Source organism: Neolamprologus brichardi, chromosome 15, assembly GCF_056152115.1.
Source record: "Neolamprologus brichardi isolate AB-2024 chromosome 15, ASM5615211v1, whole genome shotgun sequence".
Taxonomy (NCBI): Eukaryota; Metazoa; Chordata; class Actinopteri; order Cichliformes; family Cichlidae; genus Neolamprologus; species Neolamprologus brichardi.
This window is the reverse complement of record NC_142118.1, coordinates 3,262,489-3,279,950: the sequence shown is the minus strand read 5'-3', so window position 1 is coordinate 3,279,950 and position 17,462 is coordinate 3,262,489. Positions and strand designations below refer to the sequence as shown.

At 40.3% G+C, this 17,462-nt stretch overlaps 1 protein-coding gene across 1 annotated transcript; it reads right to left on the bottom strand.

Annotated features, from left to right (window-relative positions):
• Nucleotides 1–4,099: 4,099 nt before the first annotated feature.
• Nucleotides 4,100–17,438, bottom strand: selenoi (selenoprotein I). The gene is made up of 11 exons (XM_087852746.1): nucleotides 17,334–17,438; nucleotides 16,970–17,249; nucleotides 14,948–15,016; nucleotides 14,435–14,543; nucleotides 13,759–13,833; nucleotides 10,030–10,292; nucleotides 9,831–9,939; nucleotides 9,694–9,742; nucleotides 9,417–9,597; nucleotides 7,629–7,808; nucleotides 4,100–7,120 (listed from the first exon to the last, which is right to left on the bottom strand). Exons 2-11 carry the CDS (start codon nucleotides 17,024–17,026, stop codon nucleotides 7,013–7,015), a joined length of 1,200 nt encoding a protein of 399 aa, XP_087708872.1. The 5' UTR covers nucleotides 17,027–17,249; nucleotides 17,334–17,438; the 3' UTR covers nucleotides 4,100–7,012.
• Nucleotides 17,439–17,462: the final 24 nt, after the last annotated feature.

Below are 17,462 nucleotides of genomic sequence, written 5' to 3'. Positions count from 1 at the left end.
ACTTCTTGGTCTTTTTTTCAGTTTTCTAATGCTGCGAATCCACCACAGCTATCAAAGAGGCCAGCTTTAAACTTTTTTAGCATTTCAAGCAAAAAGACTGTGAGATTTTAAGGGATTAATATATTTCTCCATAAAGTGTGGAACTCGTTTGGTGCACAGATGTTAATAGGTAGAAATGATCATCTGTAATTTATCCCCCCCACTCTTCTGTAACACTTCTGCAACCAGGCCGTTGTTCCCAGACAATCAAGTTGATCTCATGTTTAATGTGCCAACAGTCCCCTGGCTCGCTCTTTGTTTGAATGAATCATTGCTTCGTGAAAAAGATCTTGGGGAGCTGCCAGCTGTTTTGACAGGCAGGACTCAGCACCTACACATGCACAATGGAGAGGCCGGCCCGACGCTCCTCCACATTCAAACATACAGCTCTGTGAGCTACAAGCAATTATTACAGGCAAACTTGCCACGGACTCTGGCTCTTTGATGTTCTCTGGCAGCTGCCCTAATGACTTTAAGCATTTCAGATTTCTCTTTGTTTGAAAGTTTTCATTCATTTTCAATCAGTACTCTGTCTCTTAAACTTCCCCGTGAGATTTATTTTTACAGTCTTTCTGTGAGCGCAAAGCTGATAAAAACCAAAAACACACAAGCTTTTTGCTGTCAGACAAACTTGCATGCAAGGACACATCAATTACTAATGAAGTCTGTTAGAGAGAGCAGAGCCACATAAGTCAGGGGTGTTGAGTTCGGCACATTTTGTTCATACTATGAAGAAGACTTTAAAATGCCAACAGTTGTGTTACGTGTGAAGCTCGTTTTGTGGAGAACTGTGTGCTGAAACAATGCTTTTATAGTTCTCAACTGTCAGGTCCACTCTACGCAAGTAAAACTGCAACATCTGCTGAGCTACAGCGCCATCTGCTGGATGAGCTGCATAATGCATAAGGATGGGCCAGTTCCTACCTTTGATATTTCATCTCTGAGGCACACACAGCACTAGAAATGTGCAATGAATTGAACTCACTTGAACAGCATAGCTCCAGTAGTGTATGTTTAATTGTTTTCCTTATTCCACTCAAAAATGTAATTGTGTTGCAGATTGTCTGAGTTCATTCGACCACAGTTTGACTGGAGAACAGCTGCAGACATGTTGAATTCATTGCATGGGCAAAACTGTGGATGATTTAATCCACGTATTAGTTCATTCCACTTCTTAACTTTTATTTTCACTATTTTTCTTTCCACATGTGACTCAGCAGTGTAGCGATTTACACATCTGCCTGTCAAGCGACCGATCGCTGGTTTAATCCAAGGAGGAGATGCAGATTTCTTGGGCGTTGTGTCAAAAAGAGCATGTGGTATAAAAATCTGCCACGCATGTGCTGTGGCGACCCCTTGTGACAAAGGGAGCAACTAAAAGTAGCTTCTTCCGTTCGTGTAAATAGGTTCAACAGTATATTCCATTTTAAAGCAATTTCATTATTTAAATGAGTGAAACTGAAATTAATTATGTGGTAAAATGCTCATTTTGATGTGGCGCAATAATGGAAGCATTTTTCTACAGCTGAGGTCGATTTTTATTATATTTTCTTATTTTAGCATAAGACACTTGAATATCAGTAATTATCAATTTTAGTAGTATTTTTTTTTGTCTGATTACATCTGTTGCAAAGGTCAAGTGCTTCCCATTTCTGATAATGTATACTATGAGATGCAGCTATATTTCTCTAAAGTTACAATTAGGGCCGCCACGATTAGTCGACTAGTCACGATTACGTCGACTGTCAAAATCGTCGATGACTGATTTAATAGTCAACGTGTCGTTTGAAGCTTTGCAAGATCACAAAAGACGCAGGAATAAGTAGTAGGATTTAAGAGTGTAATAACGGACTGAAACAGAAGATGGCAGCACTGCATGGACAAGGATGCCAGCTGCCGTTAAACCCCGAAGAAGAAGAAGAAGCAGCTCTGTCCCAGAATTCATAGCGCAGCCCAGCTCAGTTTCCAACAATGGCGGCAGCTAGTTAGTTTTAATATTACTCTTATTATTCTTTCTGGGTCACAAAATAAACGTTTAACATATTTTTAGGAGAATGTAGCTGTGTAAACCTCAAATATCTGCTCAGTTTATCAAGACACCACATATTTTCAAAAGCGCTCCGACGTTTTCGGAGACGTCTGTTACCCACTAGCTTGATAGCTAGCTGGGGGCTAGCAGTGTTGCCAACTCCTCAGTAAGGAAAATCGCTATTGGTTGTCCTAAAAGTCGCTAGAAGTCGCTAAATGACGTCATCACCTAATTTGCATAATTGGTCATGCTAATGTAATTGTAACCTATGCTGCTGGAGAGAGAAATAACATCATGGACGAGACATAAAGTGAGCAAAAAACGTCCTAAATGCATTTAGAATTTATTTAGAACTACAAATTAAATTTCTTTTAGCAATTATTGTTTTTTGTAATGTCTTTCACGTCTTTTTTTAGCAACTTTTTTTAGAAAAAAAGTCGCTAGGGGGTCTGAAAACTCGCTAAATATAGCGACAAAGTCGCTAAGTTGGCAACACTGGGGGCTAGGCTCACTAGAGCCTGTGAGAACACCGGACTCCCTGTAAATCATTTTCAAACCCACCGCAGTCTTTCGCTACTCAGGTTAAATATATATAAGTCACTTAGATAACTTGAAAATGTTATTATTTGGCTTTTTTTAGTATTTTATTTGTTCCTGAGTAAATCGGTTTGGCTGAGATTAAAGTTATAGTTTTTACACAGCTGAATAAACGTCAAGCAGACAGCTGATTATCAGAAGTGTGAGATACTCGAGAATATACTCCGGTGTCCTGTTATATTTTAGATAGCAAGGAGTTTATTAAACTTCACCAAAACGATCTGCAAATGTCATTAAAATTTAATAAACTATCATCTTGTCTTTATTTTTAGTTAGCACATACCTTAAACACTTAAAGCTGTAAGCTAATGATAGTTATATAAGAGCAGATGCTGCTGGTGCAATAAGCTGTACTTTTATGTCCAATGGATGATGATCTGATTAGTCGACTAATCGCAAAAATAATCGGTGACTAGTCGACTATCAAAATAATCGTTTGTGGCAGGCCTAGTTACAATATATACTACCCTAAGTTGTGAAAATTGGAGTGTGCAGTTTGCCCTTAAAAAGTTCAGGGAACTGGACAACTGGATCACTAAATGACTGCTACGCCTAAAAGGATATCTACAGCATCTGAAAGTCATGTCTTGTCACTTTGTTCCACCATACAATACGTTCTGCAAAGACTGTGATTGCTGGTTCCTTCATTTTTCAGCATGACAATGATCCCAAACACGCTGCCAATGCACTAAAAGCATCTTGATAGAAAAACACACAGTGGAACATTGTGAGACATGGCTTGGCCTCCACCAGAGACCTCAGCATTACTGAAGCAGTGTGGGAGCATTTTGACAGAGAACAGACCAAAAGGCAGAAACGTCCAAAGAAGAGCTTTGAATGTCCTTCAAGAAGCCTGGAGAACTATTCCTGAATACTTAAAAGACAAGAAGGCTCCATGAGAGAGCTCCACTGGTGAAGAAAAAAAGCGCTCACACCAAATATTAAGTTCCAAGCTCAATAAAATTGTACAAAGTCTTTTTGTTTGCTTCAATAAATCATAGCAACTATTTCCATTTTCCTAACAAAATATAAAGAAATGACCGGTGGTCTGAGAGTCTTGCACACTACTGTGTGCAAAGAGGATTGGCACATATATTAAAACAACAGTGTATGAGGTGCTGCTCAAATCTGTTAGATGGGTCAGATGGGTCAGCTGTAATATTCACTGCTTTTAACCGATCAATAAATTTGCGCTGACACCCAAAAGCTTCAAAGACAACAGTCGGGATACTGTGGAAAGTTTCTCTGAATATTCTGCATGCAGCTAATAACATAGTGCTGTATGTAATCACAGCGCAGCACTCTTACTACATGAGGTGAGTGAATGCTGCTCTCTGCTACCCTCAGGAGGACACTTAAGAAATGACAGGCTTCCAAGCCCTGAAGTTCAAACCTCAGTCAACAGCAAAATGTTAAAGAAAATCTATTTTTATTTGTTTCCGTACAGTCCTTCTTCTACTGGTTAAGTACAACATCACAAGAAGCCACACTGAGGCTCTGGAGTGTTTGCCAGAGCAGCATTATACAACAGCTTGGTTCATCTGAGGGTGGGTGGTTAAGACTCGCGTGGTGGTGAGTGAAGCTGAAGAACACAAATTGGATTCTAAAGAAACTAAGGAAGCAGCATGACAATTTTTTGTTTCCTTCTTTAAATAATAATAATTTAAAATAATCCCAGATAACATTTTCTCTGATATGAATTCCCTGTTTGGAGTTTGTAGTGTCTGCAACCTGGAGAGGAAATCCTACTGCTCCTTTCCACAGGATCCCAAAGAAAAGACCTGGAGGTGATCTCATCATCTGGTAAAGCAGCACAAATTAAAAAAAAAAAAAATCCTACAATTGTTAAAAACAAACAAACAAAACCAAAAAACCCTTAACATCGACACATTTAAACACTGTTCCATAGACCATTTTGTGTTTTGTGCTGCTGACTGGCATCACACCCCATCACGAACTGTGAGACAGTCAACAATCCCACTTACAGTTTAAAAAAAAAAAAAAAAGGAAGAAGAAATAATAATATGTATTTACAGAGATATTCACACATACAGCGTATACACCCATACTTAAACAGACATGTACTCATGGAGCTGTACATACCCAGACAGTGCACAAACCCACCAGAGACACAGTTAGCTCACTGTGCCGGGCTTAAATCAGTCACAGTTGTTGCCACATTACTACAATCTACTTTATGAAGCGGGGCTCCATAAACATCATTTATTTAAAAAACTGTCCTATCAGTGTCAACTGTTATAATGCGATAAAGACTGAAAACAGGTACTGCGAATCACAATCATCTACTTAGCTGTCCATGTTCCTCCCAGCCGTACAGGGACACTAACCAGGTTGTGGTCTCAGTGTTCAGTGATGCTCAGTAACAGTTTACGTACAAAACTTCTGCACAAGTGGTAAAACTGCAGAGATGATACCAGCGTTGTTTATATATCCCCAGTGCATGTTACCTATGTATCCTTAAAATAAAGAAGACTGTATAAAGAGATGATGCTTACTATGACTGTAAATCGTATTCAGTCAGATAACTAACAAACATTAACTGTTCCTGAGCCCAGTCCAAGGTTTTCCTATAATTCTTATTCAGTGTTGAGTTTTGTGGGTTTTGTCCTTTTATTTTCAGCTTACTGGTTCTTCCTGTCCCACCTTTCAATAAAGACTGAGGTACCCCAAGTAAACAAGAACTTTACATCTCATACTGGTTTTCTTCTGGTTTGGCTGGTTTTCAAAAACGGTGAAACTAACAACCTGAGCTGAACTACAACAAGCCTGCCCCTCTTCTCTCGGCATGCTTTGAAAACCAGTTTGATGAAAATCCAAATACCGAGGCCATGACTGAATGGTTATCACACTGGATACATAGTTACAATCACAAGAGAGGAACAGTGTTTTACAGGACTGGAAAAAGCAACGAGAAGTTATCAGACACACTGCTGAGAAAAAACAAAAATAGAGGAGCTGACAGTTTCTGTGTGAGGAGGGACCACGGAGCCAGGCGGTGCTGTGGAAATCGCGGTGTCCCGTGCGACGACTTGTTCCCTCAGAGTGAGCCCGCTCCGTTAGCGGTTTTTGGACCCACTCTTCATTCAAGTGCTGCGCAACTTTACCACACACCATTGCCATAGCAACAGTTGAATCAACCAAAAGATGTGATGTATGTTAAAAAATGTTAAAAACTACAACCAAAACAGTTTTAAAAAATGTTTAAAAAAAGAAGAAGAAAAGAACGAATCAGCATGAAGACACGACACCTCAGATAGTAGGTAGAGTTGGGAAGCCAGTGCTCAGACAGAGGTCAAAGTGGAAAGTTAGTAAAAGTCACCTGGGTTTGCTCTATAGTCAACTCTGTTCTAAGACGACAGCGCAGAGGGAAATTTGTACAATGTTTTACAGTTTCATTTAAGTTAGAAAAAAAGGATGCCCCAAATCCCCCTGACATATACCATTTATATATATATATATATATAAGTCATCTCATTAAAAAAAAAGTGACAGAACCTTAAACACTGGACCCAGCTGTGGAGCCACATGTGGCCAGAGTTTGATGGTTTGGTCACGTTCAAGAACAACACTACTTGAGGCATTCCTGTTAATATAATAAAACTGAAATGGCATTTCCCCAAGGCATATGATACATTCATAATACTTTTAAGAGTACACGTGTGTGTGTGTGCGTGTTTGTGGCTGTGTCTATAATCAAATATCTGCCACAAAGTATTTATTCATGTGCATTAAAACAGAATAATGCATCTTCCTGTGTCAATTAGGAAGATGCATCTTTGTGAAGACCTCGGGAGTGAGGGGAATTTCTGCCTTTCCTCACTTTGAGTCAGAACTTAGAAGACAGGCTGTGTGAGGGTGGAGGCCTGGAGTAGAAACGTGTGCGGTTAAGGGTTAGGCATTGACTTGTTATGGACAATATAAGAGGGGGGCGGTCTGGACACTGCGCTGGGACAATGAGGGCCCTCGCGAAAGATAGCAGAACAAACGATGCGAGTGTTTATCTTTGCATGGCTCGTCTGGGCTCCTGTCCTCGCGACTGAAGCACATTTCCGTAGGAAACAATTGCACCTCATTGGCTCAACCAAGTTGGCCAATCATCAGTGACGGAAGCCAGAGCCCCTGGGCCCACCACACCGCTGACACCAGAGTTTGGTTGGTGGATAGGTTAGGGGAAGTGTGAGCGTGTGTGCTCAGAGTGACTGTTTTTGAAGACACTGGAAAAAGAAAACCCTAGTCCTTTCCACTTGCAGTGTTGTCATGGATGGAGGGGATGCAGTTTCCGCGGTGATGAAAGTGAAGTGTCGGTAAGCAGAGGAGGAGAGAAGCTTAAACCTCTGCTCCTTTCAAGCCGATTCGTTCCTCCTCCTGTCAGTCGCTGTTGGGCTTCTTGAGGGAGAAGGCAAAGATGTTGAAGTGGTTACTGAGCTGTTCTACCTAGCAACGAAAAAGGTAAAAACAGCAGTTAATTCAAATTCAAAGGCCTTCATATATTCTGTTTCAGTTCAGTTTTGTATTGAATGCAAAGTTTAGGAACACGAAAATCACTGGTCTCCTCGGGGTTCAGGTTTTGGGCCACTGCTCTTTAACATGCACATTTTCTCTCCAAGTTAAATCATATAGGACAGAAGCATTATTCATTACAGCTATACAGGCCATGCAGTAAGATGTATTATGTATAAAATGGCTACATAAATGAAGACCTTTTTGAATTTGGTGTTTTAATGTCTATAAGTTTTGACCTAAATGAACACAATCACTGTTTTTGGGTTTTTTTTAAGTGTCTTCTTAGCCTCAGTTGGCTGCGTGTTACTGGCACTGCTGCAGTGCTGGTAATCAGGATAAAGGCAGAGCTACAGCAACAAACACATCTTTGTCTTTGGAACAGCTGCAGCCTCTTTGCACAGCAGGGAATCAAACATGTTCTTTGCATGTGTGCTCTTACCACAGACACGCCGTAGTGTATGTGCGCTAATACGACAGCAGCTGTCCACAAATAAAGCAGAAGCGTCTCGTTGGTGAAGACCCTGGTGATGGCTAACACCACCACCGCTGTCATGGGCAGTAACAGTATGCTCAGTGGCTGGCAGCGTGTGTTACTCATTTGACACACAATCAGCTTACACTGAAAGACAAAGACACGTGAAAAAGCATTAACTATGTACTTAATCAAAGGTAATATGTATGGCATGTTTTGATTTCCAAAAACATGATAGTAGCGTTTGTTTTTTGATTTTCTAAAATAGATACTCAGTGAAGCATCTTACAGACCGACACCCTTCTATTTCTGAGGAATTCCATGAGGTCAGTAAAGCTACAGTTTCACCAACACAAGTATTAAACATAAATGTTAACCAGGCTGACATTACTGTTAGCCTATATACTGTTTGAACAGTCACATTAGCCATCTGTTAAGTTATGGTTTAAGGCAACAGCTAGTAACTGTGGCTACTTGATAAAAGGATAACATTATTGTGGGAGTTAGGCAGCAAATGCTATTAGTCTTGCCCCTCTGTGAGGTTAACAGACAGCATTACTTAACAGAAAAACACAATCAGTGTCTAAAAAGTGTTGTGTTGCTCCTAAAGTCTCACACTGAAGTTGAAAAGTCCCGAGTTGAAGTCCACCAGCAGCTAAACAGAAACAGTGGCAGTCCACCTTAACAACTCATTATAGAAAGAAAAATACAGTGCCAAGTAGGGGTGGGCGATACATCGAATAAACTCGATGTATCTCAAGTCTTTCCACGTACGATGGTTAAAATGGCTTTATTGTAACCATCCAGTATAAGTTGCCATGGAAATATTAAGCTGTCTGAATGTAACTCACTCTAAATTTTCTTTTCTCCCACATGCTGCGAATGCATCATTAACCCCCCCCCCCTTCCAACCAAAAAATGTTCTACCAGCGCACTGCGCTGAGCATGTGTGTCTATATACCAGCAGATAAGGAAAAATATGGTGATAGCGGGAGGATGTTGAACATAATGCTGTAATTTGCAAAACATGCCGTAAAACTACTGCTGCAAAAGGTAGCAGTACCAAGAAAACTTTCCACCAGCTCAAAAGTCATCCACTGCAAAATTAAGACTGTTTTAAACTCTGCAATCTGAACCATACACCAAAGAAAACTTTAAATATGGTAAATGGCCTGCATTTGTATACCCTAAGGACCCCAAAGCGCTTTACACTACATTCAGTCATTCACCCATTCACACACACATTCACACACTGGCGATGGCAAGCTACATTGTAGCCACAGCTGCCCTGGGGCGCACTGACAGAGGCGAGGCTGCCGGACACTGGCGCCACCGGGCCCTCTGACCACCACCAGTAGGCAAACATGGATTGGATATTGCAGCCAGGAGGCAGCCTGGGATCGAACCACCGACCTTCTGATTAGTGGCTGACCTGCTCTGCCACCTGAGCCACCTAAATAAGCCAGCTGTGATACGAGCTACAACAACTATTGGTGAGAGAAACAGAAAAGCGGCACAGTAGCTGAATACATGTGCATGGACCAGGACTATTGTAATCTATCTTTGACAAGTTGAAAAAACACAAATGAAATCTTTGGTATAGAAAATGGTATCAAGTATTTTCCTGGGTATCAGTACAGAGTTTGAAATTCTAGTGAGAAATTCTGACTGAGGAAACTACATTGCAGAGGTGAAGGAAAAAAATAACACAAAAAATGTAAAAAATAAATAAAATAAAAAAAATTACACACTTACCGTGACGTTGGCAAAAGCTGTCCCCACCATGAGGTAGAAGATCCTGGGCTGCAGCTCCAGGATGTTGGATGGAGAGTAAATCACCCAAATGGTGGACAGGACAAACAGAAGAAACGGAGAGAGGAAAGGCAGTAAACCTTCATACAGGCTGCTGTGCTTCAGTGTGTTATTCCTGTAACCCCTGCAAAAGCACCGTGGGAAAACAGTTAAGAACAGAATTAGCAAAGGCAAGAGAAAAAAGAAAATATGATCTAAAGCTGATATAAGTTGTGCTTACTTGAGGACGTTGTAGAGGCTCATAGGTAAGGTCACAGTGAAGGAACAAGCTGGAAATCAGCAGAAATTAGTTTCAGTTTCACTGCTTTGGCTAATGAATGAACATATTCAGTAACTGAGTAATTAAACACAGCTCACCAATGATCATAAAGGTGAAGAGGTCTCTGTAGAGAAGGTGAAAAATAACTGGTTGGTACCAGGTTTCCACACCCACTGCAGCAGTAACCAAGTAAACAAGGGAGATTGTCTGCAAGGAGACAGGACACAAGACAGATGTTTAGAAGTCTTAAAGTGTAGTGTCTCACACTGTCAATCATCCAAATGCCCAAAAACTTACCACTTGGCTGATATCATATCCCCAAGGCAGAAACAAGATGCCAGTGTTATATTTCTCCCAGTGGGACAGTATGAAGGAGAACAGCACCACCCACAGTATGTAATAAAGTGTGACCACACCGACACCACTCTCCGCACGCCCAAATATAGAGTATACAGTGGCCACGAAGAAGACACAGGCCCAGCTGTCCAGACCGTGGTCAAAAAGCTCCCCTAGTGGTGTGGAAGAGTTGGTGCGACGTGCCTGTTTGCCATCAACACCATCTATAAAAAGCACAGACAGACACAGATCAGCACGTACAGTACAAGTTTATGGGGATATGTATATATGATGACATCTCTGCTCAGCTAAGGCTGAGCATAACTGGTCAAAGGGAGCAACATTCCTACTTCCCACTTCACTGTTACACCAACACAACTGGGCTTCATTCAGTTCACTCAGGAGCACAGCCTCATATGAAACATAACAGTTGCTTCACTTTAATGGTTCACAGAGTATGATGGAAGGATAGATAAGAAGGGATCAGTATAACTAACACAGATCATGTCAGTGGGAGAGCAACAGACAATTATAAAAAGATATTTATCATAAACTGCAATGAGAAAGTCAAAACTAAATGTATGCCCAGAGATAAGAGGCTTCGTTCATGTCTAAACGTTCACATTTAATGTTACACGCAGCGATTACTGAGGTCATCAGTCATTAGGGCTGTGCGATATGACCAAAATCTCATATCCCGATATTAAGACATCTATCGTCCCGATAACGATATAAATCACAAAAATGTAACGTTTTCTGTAAATTCTGTGAATCTCGGGCAGCTCGACTTGCGTGAAGTGTTTCCAGCTGCGCGTCGTGTAGCTGGAGTCGAGTGTTTTAACTGATGCATGAAACGATACATTTTTAGACATAAGTTGTAACGGCCGCCGTTTTCTTTGTGAGTTTTTTAAGCGGACACGCAGTGGTTTTACCGTCGTTGTTGCTAGCGACAACGCATAAAAACAGGCGCTTGTCCGTCCGTAGTGTGGTTATATTAAATATAAGAGATAGAGAGAACTTTAAGAAATAGATATAGCCACTACAGTGACCATCAAAATGATGAAAAATATTGCCATAAACAGTTTATTTTGCGACACCACGAAACAAACGATAGCGTAAAATGAAACGATAGATGTTTTTATATCGTCATCCGATATATATCGTTATATCGAACAGCCCTATCAGTCATTCACTAATGGTGTTCAGGACAAACAGAAGAAACGGAGAGAGGATTCAACTCTAACCTAACTCTGCCGTCCAGCAGGAATGGCTTACGTTTCAGGATGCTGCAGTGTGACCCTTCTCTACAATCAGGGAATGAAGCTGCTTCAAAGTGTGAGATTATTATCTTATCTTATGCCACGTTGGACCCCTAATTAAAGATTGTGAAATCATTATGTAGTTTTAGTTTGCATTATTCTCCTGAAGAGGTGATAACTATTACAGTTATTAAACTGATTTGTATTACATTAGACTGCTCATTTATTGTGAATGAATGATATTGTTTTATGATGCATTATACTGCTGATTTATAAGAAATACTGTTTTCAGAGAGTCATCACCTTATTTGTCTGATTAGAAAAGAACAGAACATACTGCACAGGAAGCCAAGGTCATAACTTAGGCTCACTGAGAGAGAGAAATAATGTGGATGTTTAGGTTTTATGACTAGGTTGAGGGGGGGCTGAAGCTATAAGAATGTGTAGAACACTCAGACACTTCGAGATCAGGCGGACACCTTCCCGCGCTCATCTCCCCTCCGGATGGTTTAGGCTCATAAAGTGTTGAATTGTATGGAATAAAAGATTGTTGATTGAGCATTTATACACTGAGTATTGTCCTTCCTTCAGCCCAAAGATCAAACAGAATTGGGAGAATTTAACAAAAGCCAATTACAGCGGTCCCTCGTTTATCGCGGTACTTACGTTCTAAAAATAACCCACGAAACGAAGTAGCTAACTTAATTTTTTTACAATTATTATAGATGTTTTATGCCTGTAAAACCCCTTACTACACACTTTCTACACTTTACTCCGACAGGCATGAACATTTTCCCACTTTTCTTTATGGTTTAAAGACTAAAAGTTCAAACCTTCGTAGAAAAATAAGTCCAGCATTACAGAATAACACCAAAGGCACCCGTGATTGCCTTTGACGGTGCGAAACGTTTCATCGACATTTTTTTGTTTGTTGGAGAAAACTTACAAACATACAGTGCAGCACTTCAGAGTCACACCGCTAGCGATCAAAGATTTAGATAAATTTGACAAGCTGAACGCGTTCTGTATTGTGCAAGAGACACGGCACAAGATTGATTGACAATGGTCTACAGCCAATCAGAACACATTACACAATGCGCTGTTTAATTATTTTTTTTTAAAGCATGCAAAATTGCACAAACAAAAAATCAGCGAAACAGCAAGACCGTGAAAGGTGAACCGCATTATAGCGAGGGACCACTGTACTTATGTTATAGCTATTAAGTGGGCAGCCATATGTACTGAAATCCATTTCCCCAATGACATTTTCCAGCCTGGACCAACCTTGCTACTTGTCAGAAGATACGTCTCTTTTTTGAAGCCTTGACAACCACACGTCATACTGAATATCAGACAATTTTATTTCAAATATGCTTTCCTTCAAGTTAGGGCTGCTCAATTAATCGAATTTTAATCACGATTACGATCTGGGCTTTCAACGATCATTAAAAATGACTGAGCCGATTATTAGCCCCTCCCTCGTGCTTTACTCTCGCGCTGCTCCGTGTGGCAAATCGAGCGCACCTCTCTGCATTTCGAACACGTGTCACAACAAAGAGGACCCGAGGGAAGCTCGGAAAGCTAAGCAGAAGTTATTTGGAGAGGAGAGTGACTGCCGTTGATTGAAAAGAGAGGTAAAAAAAAAACTTCAGTGGTGTGGAAACATTATGGGTTGGCGGAGTCAGACGTGGATCAAGTAGACACAGTGTGTAAACTTTGCTACAGTTTCGTAGCTGCACCACAGAGCAACACTGCAAAGTACATTTTTCATTTATTTTTTTATTGCAAACATTTGCACTGTTATCAGTATTTGCACACTATTAATATATTATTTTTTATTATCTTTAAAGTCATTATTGAATACATTGTTATTGTTAAATAAATATCGTCAAATAATCTCAATTTCAGTGAAAATAATCGTGATTATCATTTTTGCCATAATCGAGCAGCCCTACTTCAAGTTTTTTTTTTAAATAAAATATATAAATATCAGAATTGGGAGTGCAATATATGTACTCTTATAATGTTGTTGCAGTGGTGGTTAGTCCCTTATATTTCATAGACATACCTCCAGGATGTCATGCATAGCTTTAGACAGACAAGTGCAGCTTTATCTGATTCAAGTTACAAATATTCTGATAACTTCTATGATTTCAGTTAGAAATACTTCTAAAAAATGAAAATGTAATGCTATGAGATGTAACATGAGTGCATATAAACAATCCAATTATAGCAAAAACAGAAAAACAGGTGTCTGCGTGCCTCATTCTATAAAGTAAACATCCGAAACAAAAACAGAATAGGGGCCTTTAAGCGTTCGAGAGGCACTGCACTTCCCTGTGAGTTTCTCTACTTCCCGTGAGTAAGAAGGGAAAAAAATGTACAATAAAAATAAAACAAGCCACATGGAGTTGCAGAGGTCAGAACTCACCAAGTGTATAGGCTAAGAAGTTGAAGATCCCCGCTGCAACCCAGACCCAACTAGGCACGTGTTGGTATCCTGCAGCTGAGAAACAAACATTGTGAGTATATGGCACGACACATGGAGATCATGAAAAACTTAGACTAGAGAAACTTTCCACATTACTGATTCCACTCATTAGACCAATGTTATCCAATCTAAAAAAGTCAATATTTTAGGACAACTGTTAATATGTGTGCACTGTTTGGATTAGCTATTCCTGTAAGAGCTCAGTACTGACAGAAAAAATCCTGACTGGCCCTCATATTGACTGTAGAGGTCAGCCTTTTGTCCATGAGTGTTTCATTTATGTGTGTATAAGGTAACCACTTAGATTGGACAGCAAACATGCCAGAGCAAAGTATCTTATTTGCAATACAGAGATGTACTCTAGCATGTTAACAGGAACAGCTCCCTGAGTGTTGTTGCCTGTGTGAATGACGTAACGGGTTAGTGATTACCATGAGGCACCATCGGCAGTCAATCGCTGGACTTTGCCTTCCATAAACAAACTTGCACATGTCTGAATCTCTCTTCCTACTCTAGACAACAGCGATGGATTCAACCCACGTCTAGTCTGTTTGAGGGGAAAACAAACTGAGCAACCCTCCCCAGTTTAAGAAAAAAGAAAAAGTGAATGACCTACAAGATGCATTGAAGTCAAAGTCGTAGAAGGCCAACATGAGGAAGTTCAACACAAGGAACATAAAGCCTGTAAATGTAATGAGGTTTGGTGCCAACCATGTGGGTAGAAACTGTTGAGAAAAGAGTGAGAAAAAAAAAAAAAAAGGCTGTGAGAACAACAATTCATGATCATGGCACTCAGCTCTCACACACAGTTTTCTCATCATAGTAATGGCATATTGAATAACTGGAATTTAATTAGTACTGCTGAATAAAAGATTTATGTATATTAATATGAACCTTTTCAAATGACTGTCTGGTTAAATGACAGCATTAAAAACAACAACAACAAAAAATCCTCCCAAATCTAAAACAAACCATTACAATCAGTGACTGATGTGTTCTGACACTGGCAGAAAAATGAGCGCTGGTAATGCATCAGGTTGTCTCGCTACTGTATCACAGCACACGGCTGGAAATCTCATTAATGATGTAGCCTGCAACTGACACATTAAGCTGGACGGGTCTTCCTCACCTTCACAACAAGGTTCCAGAAAGGATGCATGACGTAGATGGACAGGGGATTCGAGTCCACTGCGCTGTACTGCAAAGAGGCACAGAGGTGTGATCACAAACAGGTCTTTAATTCTGTATTTCATTGCAGATAAAGCAAAGCAACTGCCTTGTTTACTGGACCGTCTTGGTACTAAATAAGAATAAAACTGATTGCAGTGTGCACCTTTATCCATTGTAGGACCCAATGTAAAAGCTATATTGCATTGCACTATGTGTTTTATTTTGGTAGGCTTTCCTATTATGAGTAAATATTGACTCTTTGATATCAATCCTTTGGCACACCCATCTCCTGCGATAGACTTTGATCGCACTGTCACTCCTAGATACTTGGAAGAAGGGTGGGATCTTCATTTTTAGGGGACTACACAAAGGTTAACTATTGGTTTTTTGTTTTGCTTTGTTTTTGTTAAATACACCGTTCTTACAAAAGCTGGGCTCCCCAGTTCACTGTGAATACAGTGCAGCACTTAATACTGCAACAGCCAACTAAGGACACAGGCTAATTTTACTACACAGTGCTCTCACTCAAGCCTACACAATGATTTATCTAACCTAATATGAAAATGTTTATCTACTACTGCAATACTGACAGCATGTTCACTGTAGATAATGATGATTATAATATGTAATGACATAATAGGTTGTTTGTGTAATCACCTGTGTGATTAATTATAACCACACATGGAAAAACAGGCACTATAATCATAGTCTGTATGCACTAACAGATACACAAGTATGTCACTTTCACACCAACTAAGGTGGCCCTGCAGTCTGTGACCTGTTACAAAGGAGTGTGAGAAGTGGAGTGACAGAAAAAAAAAGTGAACTGATCAGCTGAGCAATCTCCACGCTCTTGTGTTCTTCCCACTTAAAGCTCATCTATATGCATCTTTATTCCCCTTTTGAGATGCAACCTCTGTTTTCAAGGAAAGCCACAATCCCCTCATTTGCTCTCATTTGTCCTTCTCTGCTGTCTGCTAGAAACCAGTGCTTGGGTTACGGCTGCTATTAGACAGAGGAAGCCACTTATAAAGCAAATACTGGGAAAAATTGTTTCTTGTGACAATCAGAAATATATGACGACTCTTGCTTTTGCTGCTGTGTGAAGCAGTAAAAGCATGAGGTATTAGGAATGAGCCTGAGTACCCACACTGAGGTTTTAAAGGAAGAAGAAACTTGACTAAAATAATGCAAAATATATAGAAAAAGTTGTAATGTTATAGCACATGTTAACGAAATGAAGATATTCAAAGATCAACTTACTACTTAAAATACTCCATGACTTCCATGCCCTTACAGATGAGCGCACTGGTAATAGCCCAGTGAAGCGCATCCTTATGGGAATTAACTAACAACTAAAATGCTATTAGTTGGCAAACACAAAGTGTGATTCCGTTCAAAACCCATCAAAAGACAATGTTGTACACCCCAGAATTTTTTACAATTGTATTTAGACGTTTTTAATGTGCTTCTTTGTTTCTCATATCCTACTGGATCCAATTCAATGGTTTCCTCTTCACGCTACCATTACAGGTGTTCGTTAGCAGTTTTATTCCTTACAGTGGCTGAAATAAAAAGAAATTAACAGCTGGAGTCCAATAAAAAGGAAATAGATAAAGTATATGAATTGTGGTGTCAAAGCAAAGAAGCCTCCATTCAAATACAACATAAGCAGACAGGAGTCGCTAGCTTTTAGCGCATATGCACCAAATGTAAAGTAAAACAGAAAATAAGGACACTTCCGAGCAAAATTTTCAAACAAAAAACGTACCATTGGTGAATATGAGATGAGCTACTTGGCGGCTTTTATTTTCAACAGGAAAAATGGCAAACATCCGGTATCGTTCCGTAAACTCTGAGTACCTTTACACATTTTTCAGGGGAAGCACCCTGCAGATCGTGACAACTAGCTGCTAAACGCACAGAACCTGTCCGCTCAGCGGCTAGCTGCTAGCATGCCATTGTAACCTATAAATCATACCTTATATTTGTCGAAGCCCGCAAGCTGCTCCTGAGTGACATATTCGTAAAGAGCCATGGCGGTAGGGTCTGGCTCAAAGACGAGATAACTAAATATCTCTTCCTTTGGAAATGCAAATCTCCAATGTTAGCTGCCGTGTTCAAGTACCATCTAGCTTGGCCGCCTTCGTTTACGCCGGGTGAGGCGATGTCGAACCATAGGAGCCACTCCTACGGAGCGCAACCCCCTTCCCGGTTAAAGGTAACCGTAGCTCACTATCGCCACGCAGGCCTGGAGGACCCTGAAAAAATAAACCACACAAAATTCCATGAAATTCTGTTGACTGGGTCACTCTTCCACTATGGTATGGTGATTGTGGTCTCACCTGATAAAAAGAATGCTAAAATAACTTTTAAAGTGCCGGAAGCAGTTTTGACTCCTGTTAATTGCTCACCAACTCCATCAATCAAACAGCTTCTATGGCGCTCCTAGATGTGACGTGGCTTTCCGCTTT